The 21,121-nt window shown below is 44.1% G+C and overlaps 2 protein-coding genes across 2 annotated transcripts; both read left to right on the top strand.

Moving 5' to 3' along the window:
• The first annotated feature begins 5,585 nt into the window (after window positions 1-5,585).
• LOC124119284 (uncharacterized protein PB18E9.04c-like) lies at window positions 5,586-10,729 on the top strand. The gene is made up of 4 exons (XM_048395972.1): window positions 5,586-6,037; window positions 6,202-7,894; window positions 9,326-9,732; window positions 9,865-10,729. The coding sequence occupies exons 1-4, from the start codon at window positions 5,586-5,588 to the stop codon at window positions 10,727-10,729; spliced, it is 3,417 nt and encodes a 1,138-aa protein (XP_048251929.1).
• Window positions 10,730-14,517: 3,788 nt separating this feature from the next.
• Window positions 14,518-16,269, top strand: LOC125380005. The gene is made up of 3 exons (XM_048395971.1): window positions 14,518-14,633; window positions 15,138-15,278; window positions 15,673-16,269. The coding sequence occupies exons 1-3, from the start codon at window positions 14,518-14,520 to the stop codon at window positions 15,866-15,868; spliced, it is 453 nt and encodes a 150-aa protein (XP_048251928.1). The 3' UTR covers window positions 15,869-16,269.
• The last annotated feature ends 4,852 nt before the right edge of the window (window positions 16,270-21,121 follow it).

Here is a 21,121-nt window from a genome sequence, read left to right as displayed (position 1 = left end):
TACACGCCCAATATTAACAGACGTAACATATAAACGTAACGTCGTCCCTAATGAAAACACAAACATATCTTTACACGCCCAATATAAACTGACTTAACATATAAACGTAATGTCGTCCCCTAATGAAAACACAAACGTATCCTTACACGCCCAGTAATAACCCACGTAACATCGTCCCCTAATGAAAACACAATCGAAAATTTACACGCCCAATAATAACTGACGTAACATATAAACGTAACGTCGTCCCCTAATGAAAACACAATCGTAAATTTACAAGCCCCAAAATGACTCACGTTACATATAGACGTAACATCGTCCCCTAATGAAAACACAATCGTAAATTTACACGCCCAATAATAACTGACGTAACATATAAAGGTAACGTCGTCCCCTAATGAAAACAAAAACGAACCTTTACACGCCAACTAATAATCCACGTAACATATAAACGTAACTTCGTCCCCTAATGAAAACAAAAACGTAACTTTACACGCCAAATAATAACTGACGTAACATATAGACGTAACATCGTCCCCTAATGAAAACAAAAACGTATCTTTACACGCCCAATAATAACTGACGTAACATATAAAAGAAATGTCGTCCCTAATGAAAACACAAACGTACCTTTACACGCCCAATACTAACCCACGTAATATATAGACGTAACATCGTCCCCTAATGAAAACAAAAACCTATCTTTACACGCCCAATAATAACCCAAGTAACACATAGACGTAACATCGTCCCCTAATGAAAACGAAAACGTATCTTTACACGCCCAATATTAACAGACGTAACATATAAACGTTATGTCGTCCCCTCATGAAATCACAATCGTAACTTTGCACGCCCAATGATAACTGACGTAACATATAAACGTAACATCGTCCCTAATGAAAACACAATCGTAACTTTACACGCCCAACAATAACCGAAGTAACATATTGACGTAACATCGTCCCTAATGCAAACACAATCGTAACTTTACACGGCCAATAATAACAGACGTAACATATAAACGTAACATCGTCCCTAATGAAAACACAAACGTATCTTTACACGCCCAATATTAACTGACGTAACATATAAACGTAATGTCGTCCCCTAATGAAAACACAAACGTATCTTTACACGCCCAGTAATAACCCACGTAACATCGTCCCCTAATGAAAACACAATCGAAAATTTACACGCCCTAAAATAACTGACGTAACATATAAACGTAACGTCGTCCCTAATGAAAACACAATCGTAAATTTACACACCCAATAATAACTGACGTAACATATAAAGATAACGTCGTCCCTCATGAAAACACAATCGTAACTTTGCACGCCCAATGAAAACTGACGTAACATATAAACGTAACGTCGTCCCTAATGAAAACAAAAACGTATCTTTACACGTCCAATAATAACCCACGTAACATATAGACGTAACATCGTCCCCTAATGAAAACACAAACGTATCTTTACACGTCCAATAATAACCCACGTAACATATAGACGTAACATCGTCCCCTAATGAAAACAAAAACGTACATTTACTCGCCAACTAATAATCCACGTAACATATAAACGGAACGTCGTCCCCTAATGAAAACAAAAATGTAACTTTACACGCCCAATAATAACCCAAGTAACATATAGACGTAACATCGTCCCCTAATGAAAACACAAACGTATCTTTACACGCCCAATAATAACCCACGTAACATATAGACGTAACATCGTCCCCTAATGAAAACACAAACGTACCTTTACACGCCCAATACTAACCCACGTAATATATAGACGTAACATCGTCCCCTAATGAAAACAAAAACGTATCTTTACACGTCCAATAATAACCCACGTAACATATAGACGTAACATCGTCCCCTAATGAAAACACAAACGTATCTTTACACGCCCAATAATAACCCAAGTAACACATAGACGTAACATCGTCCCCTTATGAAAACAAAACCGTATCTTTACACGCCCAATATTAACAGACGTAACATATGAACGTAAAGTCGTCCCCTAATGAAAACACAATCGTAACTTTACACGCCCAATAATAACCCACGTAAGATATAGACGTAACATCGTCCCCTAATGAAAACAGATCTTCACACGCCCAATAATAACTCAAGTAACACATAGACGTATCATCGTCCCCTAATGAAAACAAAAACGTATCTTTACACGCCCATATTAACAGACGGAACATATAAACGTAATGTCGTCCCTAATGAAAACACAATCGTAACTTTGCACGCCCAATGATAACTGACGTAACATATAAACGTAACATCGTCCCTGATGAAAGCACAATCGTAACTTTACACGCCCAACACTAACCCAAGTAACATATTGACGTAACATCGTCCCTAATGCAAACACAATCGTAACTTTACACGGCGAATAATAACTGACGTAACATATAAACGTAACGTCGTCCCTAATGAAAACACAAACGTATCTTTACACGCCCAATATTAACTGACGTAACATATAAGCGTAATGTCGTCCCCTAATGAAAACAAACACGTATCTTTACACGCCCAGTAATAACCCACGTAACATCGTCCCCTAATGAAAACACAATCGAAAATTTACACGCCCCAAAATAACTGACGTAACATATAAACGTAACGTCGTCCCCTAATGAAAACACAATCGTAAATTTACACGCCCAATAATAACTGACGTAACATATAAACGTAACGTCGTCCCTAATGAAAACACAATCGTAACTTTACACGCCCAATAATAACTGCCGTAACATATAAACGTAACGTCGTCGCCTAATGAAAACAAAAACGTACCTTTACACGCCAACTAATAATCCACGTAACATATAAACGTAACGTCGTCCCCAAATGAAAACAAAAACGTAACTTTACACGCCCAATTATAACTGACGTAACATATAAACGTAACGTCGTCCCCTAATGAAAACACAATCGTAACTTTACACGCCCAATGATAAGCCACGTAACATATAAACGTAACTTCTTCCAACTTCTCCTAAGTTCCACATTCACAAATACTTTGATTACATGTGTTACAAGGGGAGCGCCATTACAGAGAGACAGACAGCCAACTAGCTTGATACAAAGAGATATATCGACAATAATTAGGTAGAACTGCATTCAGGAGTTTAAGGAATGCTTCAGTCGCATAAAATACCTTTACAAATCTGTTACATGCTGACGTTCATGCTAAACTTTGAAATTGTGGGCCAGCTGTATCAGTTGTGATGCTGCGATCAAATGGTTGTAAAAAGCAGAAAGAGGTCAACGCCTTTATGACACTACAAGTTCCAAACAGACTAGGAAGTACCGATTTCACAATAGAGAAAACACTATGCTATAAGTCAGAGCACATGGCATGCTCTCCTGTATGTGTAATTGGTCCACTCCGATTCGCTTTGCCCATTAACTGTGCACTTTGCTGTGAAGGAGACTCGCTGGTGTGTGGAGATCTATCTGCAACACCCCCACGGCGTCTACTGTAAAATAAATATCTCAGTAGACTACACTGTCCAATGCCAAACCTCCTCTCGCAGAACTCGATATGCAGGAGTGACACTGGGTTCGAGAGTGCTCGTAACATCATTATTTTGGGGCGTTTATCTTGTGCATGAGCTTGGCAATATTGGGTCAGACGATAGCAAACTAACGGCAAGGGTCCTAATATTGTACTTTAGGCGATATGAGAAACGTTAAACAAGCGATCATCTTTACTGTGAACTTTGGGTGTGGGTTTAGTGGGTGTATACACAGGTGGGGAGGAAGACTCGACCCATACGCTGCTCAAGCCTCTTGTAATTAACCGAATGCCGTCTTCATGTTTGTCATCTCCGGTTAAACTACTGTTTTATTCCAGGTCTGTTTGATCCAAAGTCAGGGCGGAACAAATGGCAAATAGTCGGTGCTTGACCATTCAGAAAGAATGGGTCCTAATGAAAACGGCCAACGTTGAAAACGGCCACTGCGCAATTAGGGAAAACAGCTACTACATGGAAGAAAACGCCAAATAGGGTTAGTGAAAACGGCCAATAGGGTCAGTGAAAACGGTCACTGCATGGAAGAAAACGGCTAATAGGGTCAGTGAAAACGGCTACTGCATGGAAGAAAACGGCCAATAGGGTCAGTGAAAACGGCCAATGGGGTTTGTGAAAACAGCTACTGCATGGAAGAAAACGGCCAATAGGGTCAGTGAAAACGGCCAATGGGGTTTGTGAAAATGGCTACTGCATGGAAGAAAACGGCCAATAGGGTTATTGAAAACGGCCAATAGGGTCAGTGAAAACGGTCACTGCATGGAAGAAAACGGCCAATAGGGTCAGTGAAAACGGCCAATAGGGTCAGTGAAAACGGCTACTGCATGGAAGAAAACGGCCAATAGGGTCAGTGAAAACGGCCAATGGGGTTTGTGAAAATGGCTACTGCATGGAAGAAAACGGCCAATAGGGTTATTGAAAACGGCCAATGGGGTTTGTGAAAACAGCTACTGCATGGAAGAAAACGGCCAATAGGGTCAGTGAAAACGGCCAATGGGGTTTGTGAAAATGGCTACTGCATGGAAGAAAACGGCCAATAGGGTTATTGAAAACGGCCAATAGGGTCAGTGAAAACGGTCACTGCATGGAAGAAAACGGCCAATAGGGTCAGTGAAAACGGCCAATAGGGTCAGTGAAAACGGCTACTGCATGGAAGAAAACGGCCAATAGGGTCAGTGAAAACGGCCAATGGGGTTTGTGAAAATGGCTACTGCATGGAAGAAAACGGCCAATAGGGTTATTGAAAACGGCCAATGGGGTTTGTGAAAACAGCTACTGCATGGAAGAAAACGGCCAATAGGTTCAGTGAAAACGGCAACAACATTTAGTGAAAACGGCCTGTGGATTTATAATAGAAAAAGAAATAACAAGTATTATAGCTAGCTAGCTTCTACAATAAAAGCACTGAAACGAGATCTTCTCATTCAAGGTGAACTTTATACAATGGATCAGTCAAAGTTCGGCAGAAACCATTTCACTGTCGGTTTTTAAAGATGAGTAACAAGTTTAATCTTCTAACTGAAATACAATCACAATATTAAAAGCAATTGATAGTCCAACAAAGTACACCACTATTAAAACGTTATAGAGTACACAGGCCGTTTACACCATTCGTGGGTGTCGTATTCTCCAAGCTGGCCGTTTTCATTAACCCTTTTGGCCGTTTTCGCTTATGCTGGGCCGTTTTTTTTTCTAATTACCGTTTTCAACGTTGGCCGTTTTCTGCAGTTCCCGAAAGAATCCACAACATGAATATTATGTCATTGGGTATCTCTTGAGATGAAAGTAAATCAAATTAAACGAGCTTAGGAAAGTATTTCTGAAAAATATATTAGCTCATTTTTATATTTTACTTTAGAAAAATCACTTATCGGTTAACGGATTTTTATAACAAAATCTGAATTTGTAAAGAAACTCTAAACTCTGTGTTAAATCAATCCATTTAACAGTGAGAGCAAAATATTAATGATTGCCAGGCGAAGGTAGCATGACAAGATTGCCAACAGAACTCACTAAGCTTGAACGACATGATCGCCACCTCCATCTCTACCTTCACCCTCAACACCTCCACCCTCACCCTCAACAACTCCACCGTCAACATCTCCACCTCCACCGTCAACATCTCCACCTCCACCCTCAACATCTCCACCTCCATCTCCATCCTCGACCTCAACACCTCCACCGGCAACATCGCCACCTCCATCTCTACCTTCACCCTCAACACCTCCACCCTCACCCTCAACACCTCCACCGTCAACATCTCCACCTCCACCCTCAACATCTCCACCTCCATCTCTACCTTCACCCTTAACACCTCCACCCTCACCCTCAACACCTCCACCGTCAACATCTCAACTCCACCCTCAACATCTCCACCTCCATCTCCATCCTCGACCTCAACACCTCCACCCTCAACATCGCCACCTCCATCTCTACCTTCACCCTCAACACCTCCACCCTCACCCTCAACACCTCCACCGTCAACATCTCCACCTCCACCCTCAACATCTCCACCTCCATCTCCATCCTCGACCTCAACACATCAACCCTCACCCTCAACACCTCCACCGTCAACATCGCCACCTCTATCACTACCTTCACCCTCAACACCTCCACTCTCACCCTCAACACCTCCACCGTCAGCATCTCCACCTCCACCCTCAACATCGCCACCTCCATCTCTACCTTCACCCTCAACACCTCCACCCTCACCCTCAACAACTCCACGGTCAGCATCTCCACCTCCACCCTCAACATCGCCACCTCCATCTCTACCTTCACCCTCAACACCTCCACCCTCACCCTCAACAACTCCACCGTCAACATCTCCAACTCCACCCTCAACATCTCCACCCTCACCCTCAACACCTCCACCCTCACCCTCAACACCTTCACCGTCAACATTGCCACCTCCATCTCTACCTTCACCCTCAACACCTCCACCCTCACCCTCAACACCTCCACCGTCAACATCTCCACCTCCACCCTCAACATCGCCACCTCCATCTCTACCTTCACCCTCAACACCTCCACCCTCACCCTCGACACCTCCACCGTCAACATCTTAAACTCCACCCTCAACACCTCCACCCTCACCCTCGACACCTCCACAGTCAACATCTCCAACTCCACCGTCAACATCTCCAACCTCATCCTCAACACCTCCACCGTCAACATCTCCACCTCCACCCTCAACATCGCCACCTCCACCTCTACCTTCACCCTCAACACCTCCACCCTCACCCTCAACAACTCCACCGTCAACATCTCCACCTCCACCCTCAACACCTCCACTCTCAACACCTCCACCGTCAACATCTACACCTCCACCATCAACACCTCCACCTCCATCTCCATCCTCGACCTCAACACCGCCATCAACATTTCCACCCTCACCCTCAACACCTCCACCGTCAACATCTCCACCTCCACCCTCAAAACCTGCAACCTCACTCTCAAAACCTGCAATCCCACTCTCAACACCTGCAACCTCACTCCCAACACCTGCATCCTCACTTCACACCTCACCTTCAACACCTCCATCAACATCTCCACCCTCACACTCAACACCTCCACCGTCAACATCTCCACCTCCACCCTCAACATCTCCACCTCCATCTCTACCTTCACCCTCAACACCTCCACCCTCACCCTCAACACCTCCACCGTCAACATCTCCACGTCCACCCTCAACATCGCCACCTCCATCTCTACCTTCACCCTCAACACCTCCACCCTCACCCTCAACAACTCCACCGTCAACATCTCCAACTCCACCCTCAACATCTCCACCCTCACCCTCACCCTCAACACCTACACCGTCAACATCTCCACCTCCACCCTCAACACCTCCACTCTCAACACCTCCACCGTTAACATCTCCACCTCCACTCTCAACACCTCCACCCTCAACACCTCCACCTCCATCTTTACCTTCACCCTCAACACCTCCACCCTCACCCTCAACACCTCCACCGTCAACATCTCCACCTCCACCCTCAACATCTCCACCTCCATCTCTACCTTTCCCCTCAACACCTCCACCCTCACCCTCAACAACTCCACCGTCAACATCTCCACCTCAACCCTCAACATCTCCACCTCCATCTCTACCTTCACCCTCAACACCTACACACTCACCCTCAACAACTCCACCGTCAACATCTCCACCTCCACCCTCAACATCGCCACCTCCATCTCTACCTTCACCCACAACACCTCCACCCTCACCCTCAACACCTCCACCGTCAACATCTCCACCTCCACCCTCAACATCTCCACCTCCATCTCTACCTTCACCCTCAACACCTCCACCCTCATCCTCAACAACTCCACCGTCAACATCTCCATCTCCACCCTCAACACCTCCACTCTCAACACCTCCACCCTCAACATCTCCACCTCCACCCTCAACACCTCCACCCTCAACATCTCCACCTCCACCGTCAACATCTCCACCTCCATCTCTATCTTCACCCTTAACACCTCCACCCTCACCCTCAACACCTCCACCGTCAACATCTCCACCTCCACCCTCAACATCGCCACCTCCATCTCTACCTTCACCCTCAACACCTCCACCCTCACCCTCAACAACTCCACCGTCAACATCTCCACCTCCACCCTCAAAACCTCCACTCTCAACACCTCCACCCTCAACATCTACACCTCCACCCTCAACACCTCCACCCTCAACATCTCCACCTCCATCTCAATCCTCGACCTCAACACCTCCACCCTCCCCCTCAACACCTCCACCGTCAACATCTCCACCTCCACCCTCCACACCTCCACTCTCAACACCTCCATCTTCAACATCTCCCCCTCCACCCTCAACACCTCCACCATCAACATCTCCACCCTCAACACCTCCACCCTTAACATCTCCACCCTCAACATCTCCACCCTCAACACCTGCAACCTCACTCTCAACACCTGCAACCCCACTCTCAACACCTGCAACCTCACTCCCAACACCTGCATCCTCACTTCACACCTCACCTTCAACACCTCCACTCTTAATCCTAAACACCTGCATCCTTAATCCTCAACACATCCGACCTCACCCTCAACACACCCAACCCTCAACACCTGCATCCTCACTCTCAACACCTGCATCTTCACTCCCAACACCTGCATCCTCACTCCCAACACCTGCAGCTTCACTTTCAACACCTGCAACCTCACCCTCAACATCTGCAACCTCACCCTAAACACCTGCAACCTCACCATCAAGACACCTAGCCTCACTCTCAACATCTGCAACCTCACTCTCAACAAGTGCAACATCACTTTCAACACCTGCAACCTCACCCTATACCTCACCCTCAACACCTGCAACCTCACCCTAAACACCTGCAACCTCACCTTCAAGACATCCAGCCTCACTATCAACATCTGCAACCTCACCCTATACCTTACTCTCAACACCTGCATCCTCACTCTCAACACCTGCAACCTCACTCCCAACACCTGCAGCTTCACTTTCAACACCTGCAACCTCACCCTCAACACCTGCAACCTCACCCTCAACACCTGCAACCTCACCCTTTACCTTACTCTCAACACCTGCATCCTCACTCTCAACACCTGCAACCTCACCCTCAACACCTGCAACCTCACCCTATACCTTACTCTCAACACCTGCATCCTCACTCTCAACACCTGCAACCTCACTCCCAACACCTGCAGCTTCACTTTCAACACCTGCAACCTCACCCTCAACACCTGCAACCTCACCCTAAACACCTGCAACCTCACCTTCAAGACATCCAGCCTTACTCTCAACATCTGCAACCTCACTCTCAACAAGTGCAACCTCACCCTCAACACCTGCAACCTATGTCTTAATACCTGCAACCTCACTCACAACACCTGCATCCTCACCCTCAACACCTGCATCCTCACTCTCAACACCTGCATCTTCACTCCCAACACCTGCATCCTCACTCCCAACACCTTCACATTCAACACCTGCAACCTCACCCTAAACACCTGCAACCTCACCTTCAAGACATCCAGCCTCACTCTCAACATCGGCAACCTCACTCTCAACAAGTGCAACATCACTTTCAACACCTGCAACCTCACCCTATACCTCACCCTCAACACCTGCAACCTCACCTTCAAGACATCCAGCCTCACTCTCAACATCGGCAACCTCACTCTCAACAAGTGCAACATCACTCTCAACACCTGCAACCTCACTCCCAACACCTGCAGCTTCACTTTCAACACCTGCAACCTCACCCTCAACACCTGCAACCTCACCCTAAACACCTGCAACCTCACCTTCAAGACATCCAGCCTTACTCTCAACATCTGCAACCTCACTCTCAACAAGTGCAACCTCACCCTCAACACCTGCAACCTATGTCTTAATACCTGCAACCTCACTCACAACACCTGCATCCTCACCCTCAACACCTGCATCCTCACTCTCAACACCTGCATCTTCACTCCCAACACCTGCATCCTCACTCCCAACACCTTCAGCTTCACATTCAACACCTGCAACCTCACCCTAAACACCTGCAACCTCACCTTCAAGACATCCAGCCTCACTCTCAACATCGGCAACCTCACTCTCAACAAGTGCAACATCACTTTCAACACCTGCAACCTCACCCTATACCTCACCCTCAACACCTGCAACCTCACCCTAAACACCTGCAACCTCACCTTCAAGACATCCAGCCTCACTATCAACATCTGCAACCTCACTCTCAACAAGTGCAACATCACTTTCAACACCTGCAACCTCACCCTATACCTCACCCTCAACCTCACCCTAAACACCTGCAACCTCACCTTCAAGACATCCAGCCTCACTCCCAACACCTGCAGCTTCACTTTCAACATCTGCAACCTCACCCTCAACACCTGCAACCTCACCCTAAACACCAGCAACCTCACCTTCAAGACATCCAGCCTCACTCTCAACATCTGCAACCTCACTCTCAACAAGTGCAACCTCACCCTCAACACCTGCAACCTATGTCTCAATACCTGCAACCTCACTCACAACACCTGCATCCTCACCCTCAACACCTGCATCCTCACTCTCAACACCTGCATCTTCACCCCAACACCTGCATCCTCACTCCCAACACCTTCAGCTTCACATTCAACACCTGCAACCTCACCCTCAACATCTGCAACCTCACCCTAAACTCCTGCTACCTCACCTTCAAGACATCCAGCCTCACTCTCAACATCTGCAACCTCACTCTCAACAAGTGCAACATCACTTTCAACACCTGCAACCTCACCCTATACCTCACCCTCAACACCTGCAACCTCACCCTAAACACCTGCAACCTCACCCTATACCTTACTCTCAACACCTGCATCCTCACTCTCAACACCTGCAACCTGACTCTCTACACCTGCAACCTCACTCTCAACACCTGCAACCTCACTCTCAACACCTGCAACCTCACCCTCAACACCTGCAACCTCACTCTCAACACCTGCAACCTCACCCTCAACACCTGCAACCTCACTCTCAACACCTGCAACCTCACCCTTAACACCTGCAACCTCACTCTCAACACCTGCGTCCTTACTCTCAACATCTGCAACCTCACTCACAACACCTGCATCCTCACTCTCAACACCTGCATCCTCACTCTCAACACCTGCATCCTCACTCTCAACACCTGCATCCTCACTCTCAACACCTGCATCCTCACTCTCAACACCTGCATCCTCACCCTCAACACCTGCAACCTCACTCTCAACACCTGCAACCTCACCCTCAACCTCACTCTCAACACCTGCAACCTCACTCTCAACAACCATCTCATTCCTGCAAAACGTAAAAGGATTTGACCGGCCAGGCGTGACATAACCTGGCATACTGTGTAGAGCTGTGTTAACAGGGCAGCGCCGACTTTGGGTCTACACTGTTATAAGCGGTACAGTGGTCATCATGTGCTTTCATTACTCACATTATTTTCACCGTTAAGTCTTCATAATTATCTAAACGTGCCACAATATAAATATAATGCTCTATGACACATGCTCATACCACAGAGTTTACATCATCTGTCAAACTGAAAAGTTTCACCTCGATAAAATGACCCACACTTTAAATTAAATACAAATATAGATGTGTTATCAATATCAATGTAAACTTCCTTATCCTGCCCAGGTGCTTGTCTCCAGTATTTTACACATAAGAACGTTAACTTGACAAATCTAAATATCAGTTTAAAGTTGAAATAGTTTGATTATGTCAGTTCTAACCGTACACCAACCGTATCACAAACAGAAGTTATCCTGTTTATATCAACTCGATTATATCTTTATAAACAACCAAATATTACACGCTATGCTATACTTCCGGCTCTACATACTCCGTCTGTATGTAGCTGTAGAGAAAATAGGGATATTATAATGTCTAATGCCAAACACATTTTCCGAATATCCCAAGTCCCCTGACAAGGGTTGCTAGACTGATGAGCTCGGTGGCGCACATAGTGTGCACATCATGGACAGAGGTCTACAAAGACAACAGGTGAAGAGGGTGCCGAGTCCAAGGCAAACCGATATCCCGCGGTCGGTTCCGCCCGGACAAGGTTGCGACACTAAACTGTCTGGCAAGAACACTGGCTGAGTAAAAAAAAGTTGTGGTTTGGCTATAGTGGTTTTCAGGCTGCGTAGTCATCCTACCACAATCATTTCTGATTGCGAACGTTCCTGAACCTCTGGATTGTGGCTCTGATAAGCTTCAGGTCCCCTCATAGTAAGCATGCCAGTAGCTTCCTGACGCTAAATTTGTATTAAGGTGGCATGTTCAGCTGTTAAATTAAGTGATTTCAAAATGTGGTTTTCCTCCAGACAGTCAAGTCTTTCCAGCGTCAAGCTTAATATCGCCCATCAGTGCAGGACATGCTTGTCCGTTCCTGGTTTTCACTGATCCATAAATATACTCAACAACATAAGTTCTGTGACACCAATATTTTAGTGTATATTTCAAACAAGTAAAGTTTGGTTTTCAATATTGTAGTACATGTATGGAATCAAGTCACAAAAACGCAACTCCTACTGAAAAGCATGCATTCCATGCAAACGTTGACTTTTATTCAAGCCCCATGCATTTCACTACCCAAGAATGGGTATAGAAACATGTGCGTTAACGGGATTCCATATGCATTGTTTAGCATCGTGCTGACAACAGCCACTCAGAAAAACAACAAAATTACGCAATTATTCAACATTACGAAATGCCACGCCTGTCCGAAAATGAGCGTATGCGAGCCATTGGTATGCTTGAAGCAGGATCGAGTCAACGTGATGTTGCAAGACAATTTAACGTCCACAGAAACACCATTTGGAGCTTATGGCAACGTTGGCAACAGACGAATGCAGTCAGAGACCATCCTCGGAGTGGCAGGCCACGCGTAACCAATAATCGACAAGATAACTGGATTCGAACAACATACCTACGAAATCGATTCCAGCCAGCAACAGTGACTGCAAGAAGCATCCCTGGCCTTCGACGACTATCTTCACAAACCGAACGTCGTCGCCTCAGATGTGCAGGGATTGTCGCCAGAAGACCCGCCAGACGTCCCATTTTGACAGGAAACCACCGTCAAGCACGTCTACAGTGGTGCAGACAGCGTCTACGCTGGACGGCCATGCAGTGGGGACAAGTTCTATTCACGGACGAGTCTCGTTTTCACCCCAGCCACAGCGATGGACGGATTCGAGTGTACCGACGTCGAGTTGAACGTTACGTCAATCATTGTGTCATGGAAGAAGATCGGTTCGGGGGCGGCAGCATTATGGTATGGGGTGGGATTACAGCAAGACAGACGACCCGTTTGATAGTGGTAGAGGGAAATCTCAAAGGACAGCGCTACCGCGACGGGATCATCGGCCCTGTTGTTCTACCGTTTTTGCGTCGTCAAGGCCCAGGCATTACCTTTCAACATGACAACGCCCGGCCTCATATTGCTCGACTTGTTCAGGATTCTCTTCAACAAAACAACGTGAATGTCATCCCCTGGCCAGCTAGCTCCCCTGATCTCTCACCAATCGAGCACATGTGGGATGAGATGGATCGGCGCCTTCGATGTCAACCACGTGTTCAACAGACACTCCAGGAACTTCGAAACATGCTCCAGCAGATATGTAAAGGATAAAACACGCCCCAAGGGTTTGGTTGAAAATGTAAACACGAGGCAGAGTGACAAAACCGAGGTCCGGAGGCCCGAGGTTTTTTCCTGAGGCAGAGTGTTTACCTTTTCAACCAAACCCGAGGGGAAGTGTTTTATCTGTCATATAAATCGACAGAAAATACGAAAAATGCACTTTTTCATGACAAATTTTATTTGGGTATTTTGTATTTGGATAATTGTAATGCAGGGAGGAGGGAAACTCAAAAACGAATACACCCAAGCACATGCGCGGGCATCAGACTTTCCATGAATTGCACGTGCTGGAAGTTCGCGATTTAAGTCGTAAACGTGGGACGTCTTCTCATTTCTGTCAGCAGTACGGTGCACGACAAGAGGGAGGGAGGGAGGAGACGGCGATGATATTTTTGTGACTCAGTCGAGCGTTATTGAAATTGAGGAAAAGGATGATAGTGACCGTGAGTTTCAGTTTAGATTTGGTGATCCTCTGGACAGCATAGACATTGATAAGGAACTCGAAATTTGTGTGTACTACCTAAATCGACAAGGTACAAAAGCGACTTGGCCCTTACGGTTTTCCAAAGATGGCAAGAGGAGAGAAGACAAAGGGCTATGGATTGCAATTTGGATCTTCCGAGTGAATGTTAGACACAAAATATATTGGAAATGAAGCCTGAAAACATCGGTATAGCATTGAAATTTTTCTTATTCGAAGCACGAAAACAAGATGGAGGCCACTATCCATCATATACTATTTACGGTATATTCACTTCACTACAGTCGGCTATCAGAGCTAAAGGTTCCCACATAAATGTTTGAAGGCGAAGAGTTTGAAGTCAGTCGAAGGTGTTTGGACGCCGTCATGAGGAAACGTTCTGCCGAGGGTTTGGGGGCAACATGCAGAAAGCCAACTGAGTCCCATCACATGTGAGGAAGAGGAGCAGCTTTGGAAATCTGGGATGCTGGGTGACCAAACACGAAGACAACTGTTGGGCTCAATTTTGTACCTTACAGGCAAGTTGCATTTTTGTGTATTTGTCGTTGACGTAAGTGATACGAGTTTTACTTAAAAATATAAAATTGTGTAACGAAAGTGTAAATTGCACCTAATTTTACAGACCACATTCTGACCATGAGTGAAATTCAAATTGTCATGACCCGGATTGGATAGTTGATCCGTGAAAGTCTGTACATTTAAACCGAAAAATCACAATTAGTCAAGATTAGAAACTATGTGAAACACTTTAATTCTTTTCAAGCTCTCCTTTATTTTCGTGTGTGTTGCAAGTACATAGAAAGATTTTGACCAGATCAGTAGTTTTTAAGAAAAGCAAACTGTTTGTCTTGACCTTATAATTCAAATGATTTGTAGTAGTTCTGTATAGCAAAGTTTCCATAATAAACATAATTACATTTCAAGTATATTTGTAGGTCTGCACTTCGCGCTGAGGGGAGGGAAGGAGCACAGGTCCTTGAGGATGTTCAGGAACCCACAAATTACCAGACCACATCAGGACCAGAACGGGCGACAGTTCCTTCTGTACACGGAAGATGTGTCCAAGACGAACCCCGGTGGGTTGAGTATGGTATACATTTGTATCGGTACTTTGTATACACACTCAGTATTAATCTTATGTATGTTCCCCTGTAACTGCAAGTACACAACAATCTTAAACGAACTTTAGGCTTTCTTTAAAATCGATATTCAGGTATATATATATATATATATATATGGCTTCAAAAGATGGCGAAATTGGTCTATTGAAATATCACCTACATTATAAATTGTTTTCAAAAATCTAAACTCAAATTCAAATTGCGAAGAAGAATGTTATCTTTCAACACTTCGTCTTATTTTTATTTACCTTAAACAGGTAACCAGTTTAATCATTGATTAGACCTCAAATGGAATATATCTTATGTTCGTATTATATTGTTGATGTTAGTATTTTTACTGTTTTTGTAGTGAAGACAGAAAGAAGACTGACTTCTATTTCACCCCCCGAACCATGCCGAAGGATGTAAAATGGTACCTACAGACACCTGTTGGGCATAACACGCTCCAAGCCACGGTCAAGCGCCTGTGCAAAGCTGGTTTGGAAGGCACCAAGACAAACCACTCTGAGCCACGGCTGCTACAAGGCTTTATCAAGCCAACGTAGATGAACAGATGATCTGCGAGATAACTGGTTAGCAAAAGGTTTTGCTTGTTCTTTTTAAAAAACTACAAATTTTAGTACACGAAAACGCCTACATTATGTCCCATGAATTCGTCATATTTTCCTGTTCTCGTATCTTCAGTGTTTCAGTAATGTGACATTAATTCCATACTTTTTAAAACTCCATTTTGTTACCAGTTTAAGAATATTAACAAGGTCACAAGAGCGAAGCTGTGTGAAGCTACAAACGTACATCGGACGTACAGAAGGCTAACATGTCTGACATCCTGTCAAATGCACCTAAGCTACTTCAGTCGGAGACGCCGACAACTGTATCGGAAGGGAAAACCGGGTGCGTGGTAACGGCAAAGACGGCGACAACCGAGTCGGTGAACAAGGACAAGGCACATGTCTTGTTCAATGTTACAATCTCGTAAATGTAACGATTAGTGTTTCAAGTGAATAATAAAATTTTGAAAATTGTTTTTTTGTACTTTATATATTGCTTTAATGCCCCGGAAATTATGTCTAATAGCCCTGGGTCATTCTATAGAATAACCCGGAGAGCAGGTTCTCTTGAGAAAAGAATACCCTAGATAAACAATGACAAGCTGCCACTGGAGGTTTATATGGACAGATATCCCACAGGACTTTGTGCGACTCGTGGTCCATTCCATGAGACGAGGATGTGTTGCTTGCATCGCAACCAGAGGTGGACGCACGGCGCTATTGATTTGTAAATTGACATTTTGGCATGTTCATGTTTTTTCTATGAAATCCCGCATTTTCTGATTTCAGTATGGCAAATTCACCATTTGAACACTTACATGAGTCTTTCACCTGTTGTAAACCGAAATTGTTTCAGATTTGGTGAAAAACATTACTTTGCATTAAATCATATTCAATGTCGCACGTACATTTGTTGTTCAGTATATAATTTTCACTGCTAGTTTGCCATTCACGCCCAATGGAATCTGTTTCGGCAGATTCTCAAGACTGATTATTCTCCGGCGTTGGTGTTTATTAACCGAACTTTTATGTATGTATGAAATATGTCTACAAATAAACGCATAAACACGCATGCACGAACACTAGTTCCTATAGTCATTTGGACTTCCCACATAGGGCTGAAGTATTCCATGACTGATACACAAGACTGCACAGTACAAAGTTAATTTGTACTAATGTTAAAAAACATCGCTTAACCTTTGCAATCATATATAGCCTAATGCTCACTTTGAGGTTGTGGCGACCTTCACATTTATTGCCTCTGCATCTTCCTGTTTCCAGGAACATGACACCTATCCCGCGAGGTGAAAACTGACGGTGCGAACAAGGCCGCGATAACTACTGCAACGTAAGGATCGTTGTCGGGAGTTCAGTGCCAGCGTGGTCCATGTTGTCGATAAAAACAGTAATTTAGTCAATTACGAGTCCAGATCTTGCCCCCCACACCTGTATTGAACTACAGAACGATGTTCGACCTCTCTTCGGGTTGTAATCATTTAATGTTGGCCATTTAATGTTCTATCGCTGTGTGTTGCCGTCGACCGTGTCGAGGTATTGACGTAAAGCGGAACGATGTCGTGATAAGATGTCGCTTCGGTTACCTATCACTGCCGCTACTCCCAAGCTTCTCTCACAAGAAATTGCCTTCGTTTATCATATCGTTTACTTACTTCATTAGGAGTTTATCGAAGGGTTTCCGCCGCTCGACTTCACTGCTTGGCTGCCGACACATACATCTTGTCTCAAAATTGCGCTATGTAACAGATATTTGTTTTGTCAGCATTTGGGCAACATCAAGCGGGTATCACATATCTAAAATAGTATTGGTCTTCTTAACTGTGTTTAGCAGATACGATACCTTCCATGCTTGGCACTGATGCCTACAGCGTATCGCGACAGAAGAGGTTATTGCACATCAAATGCAATGGTAATTTGCAAATCTGTTCGATCCATCACAATTCACCTTGTAAAGTCAACACTGATAACATTGTTAACACTTTTTCTCTAAAATAATGTCAATAGACGATTATTTTGACTGATGCCCAGAATGCGGCCATCTTGAAATCCAACTCGACTGTCTTAATGAGGTCTGAGTCAATTAATTTATCCTAGACTAGGTTTCAAGCGATGTCTGCGGGCTTCTCAAAATTGGCATATTCAGCATGCCCCAGAAAATAAATATTTACCTCTGATAAACCTCGTATGTCTCAGCTAAAAACTACAACCACTCTCTTGAAACCAGTTTAAGGCTGTCATAAAAAACAGTAGGATATCAGCCCAATCTCCACATCCGTTTAACCCGCAGAGTTCCAGATGAAAGTGTCTATCTGTGAGTCACTGAAAAAGTACTTGTCTGATATTTCTTTTACCTAATGTACACTCACCCACACGCACACACACGCGCACGCACGCACACACACATACACACACACACACGCACATACATATATATCTGTAAATGAAGCAATGAAAATTCCACAAGAAACATTAATGAAAACAAAAGAAACATACAGACACGGACATTCTTCCATTTGTGTGTACCTAGAATCCTAGAAACTGTAACATTATGCCCCTTATGAAAAGCCAATCTTCCAATTTTACAACAAAGTAAAAATATGAAAACATGTTTATCTAAGTGTCAACTTGTACGCAGCATTAGACAGCCTAAAATATTTAACAAATTCTTTGTCCATCCAAATACTCACAAAATACAAATACCGTCTGTGTAACAAAATGTAACACACCTCGATGTGGAACTTGCCCAATAATAATTTGAGACTGCGAAGATAGACTGTTTACTGTTAAAAACACTTTGAACTGTCGCAGTAAAGATGTTATATATGTTTTAACATGTGCGGGGTGTGGTGAGCATTATATTGGAGAAACTGGTATGCAACTAAAAGACAGAATCACTGTACACAGACAACAAATTCGAGATCCAAATGTACGTTGTATACAAACACATTGATAAATGCGGGAGTGGTCATTTTCCTGTCTTTCCGTTTTATAAATTGTTAATAATTTACGAATGGAAAAAGAACAGATGTTCATTAGGCTTTTGAAACCTAAACTTAATTCAAAAGCATAAATTTCTAAACTTCCCAGTGTAGCTCAGTGTGTATTTGTGCACTCACACCATAATGTATTTATGCCTCCCACTATTGTCAATAGCTATGACGTCATATGCTTCATGACGTCAAAAGCACAACGTTGGCTGTCGCGTATCACTGCTCCCTCTATTGTCACTGTTACATCATAGTCAATATGCCGCCACAAATACTACTGTTGTGCGTCGCGTAGGACTACAATGTAAGTTAAAGTTTTCACCACACATACGTACCCTCTAATGATTCTTACCGCCTCCGTGGTCTAGTGGTAGAGCGTCCGCCTGGAGAGCGGAAGTTCCGGGGTTCGATCCCCGACCGCGTCATACCAAAAGACGTTAAAAGATGGTACTTGTTGTTACCCTGTCTGGCGCTCGGCATTAAGGGGCTAAAACAAGGACTGGTCGGCTCGGAGTCAGTATACTGTGTCTGAGTGGGATATTCATGTTAAACTGCGGCATGGTATCTCAGTGAGCTAGCACTATAAATCGGCATCAGTCCGGACTAGTACAAGCAGCCACACAAACACACACACGTACATGCACGTCGCTATATAAGTGCAATAATGTTGGACGCGACGTTAAACCCCATTTCACCTCACCTCACCTCTAATGATTCTTACCAATGTGGGTTAAATATAAAACCCGTGGTTTGTGTTTAACATTCTTATGTTTTCCTAATCACTACGTGTAATGACAGTCACATTTGTCAGTATTAGTATGTGCCCTTGTGTCAGTTCAATATTTGAATACATAACATTTTTCGTTCATCACTTTAGTATCTGGGTACATAACGTGTTAAATTCCCCACTTCAGTATCTGGGTACATAACGTGATAAATTCCCCATTTCAGTATCTGGGTACATAACGTGTTAAATTCCCCACTTCAGTATCTGGATACATAACGTGATAAATTCCCCACTTCAGTATCTGGGTACATAACGTGATAAATTCCCCACCTCAGTATCTGGGTACATAACGTGATAAATTCCCCACTTCAGTATCTGGGTACATAACGTGATAAATTCCCCATTTCAGTATCTGGGTACATAACGTGTTAAATTCCCCACTTCAGTATCTGGATACATAACGTGATAAATTCCCCATTTCAGTATCTGGATACATAACGTGATAAATTCCCCACCTCAGTATCTGGGTACATAACGTGTTAAATTCCCCACTTCAGTATCTGGGTACATAACGTGTTAAATTCCCCACTTCAGTATCTGGGTACATAACGTGTTAAATTCCCCACTTCAGTATCTGGGTACATAACGTGTTAAATTCCCCACTTCAGTATCTGGGTACATAACGTGTTAAATTCCCCACTTCAGTATCTGGGTACATAACGTGTTAAATTCCCCACTTCAGTATCTGGGTACATAACGTGATAAATTCCCCATTTCAGTATCTGGGTACATAACGTGTTAAATTCCCCACTTCAGTATCTGGATACATAACGTGATAAATTCCCCACCTCAGTATCTGGGTACATAACGAGTTGAATTCCCCACTTCAGTATCTGGGTACATAACGTGAAAATTCCCCACCTCAGTATCTGGGTACATAACGTGTTAAATTCCCCACTTCAGTATCTGGGTACATAACGTGATAAATTCCCCACTTCAGTATCTGGGTACATAACGTGTTGAATTCCCCACTTCAGTATCTGGGTACATAACGTGATAAATTCCCCACTTCAGTATCTGGGTACATAACGTGATAAATTCCCCACTTCAGTATCTGGGTACATAACGTGATAAATTCCTGACGTTAGTATCGGAGTTTATAACGTGTTAAATTCCCCACTTCAGTATCTGGGTACATAACGTGATAAATTCCCCACTTCAGTATCTGGGTACATAACGTGATAAATTCCTGACGTTAGTATCAGAGTTTAAAACGTATTAAATTCCCCACTTCAGTATCTAGGTACATAACGTGATAAATTCCTGACGTTAGTATCAGAGTTTATAACGTGATAAATTCCCCACTTCAGTATCTGGGTACATAACGTGTTGAATTCCCCACTTCAGTATCTGGGTACATAACGTGATAAATTCCCCACTTCAGTATCTGGGTACATAACGTGATAAATTCCTGACGTTAGTATCAGAGTTTATAACGTGATAAATTCCTCACTT

Source organism: Haliotis rufescens, unplaced genomic scaffold (genome assembly GCF_023055435.1).
Source record: "Haliotis rufescens isolate VD_foot unplaced genomic scaffold, xgHalRufe1.0.p SCAF_15, whole genome shotgun sequence".
Lineage (NCBI taxonomy): Eukaryota > Metazoa > Mollusca > Gastropoda > Lepetellida > Haliotidae > Haliotis > Haliotis rufescens.
This window is presented reverse-complemented; position numbering and strand designations above follow the sequence as displayed.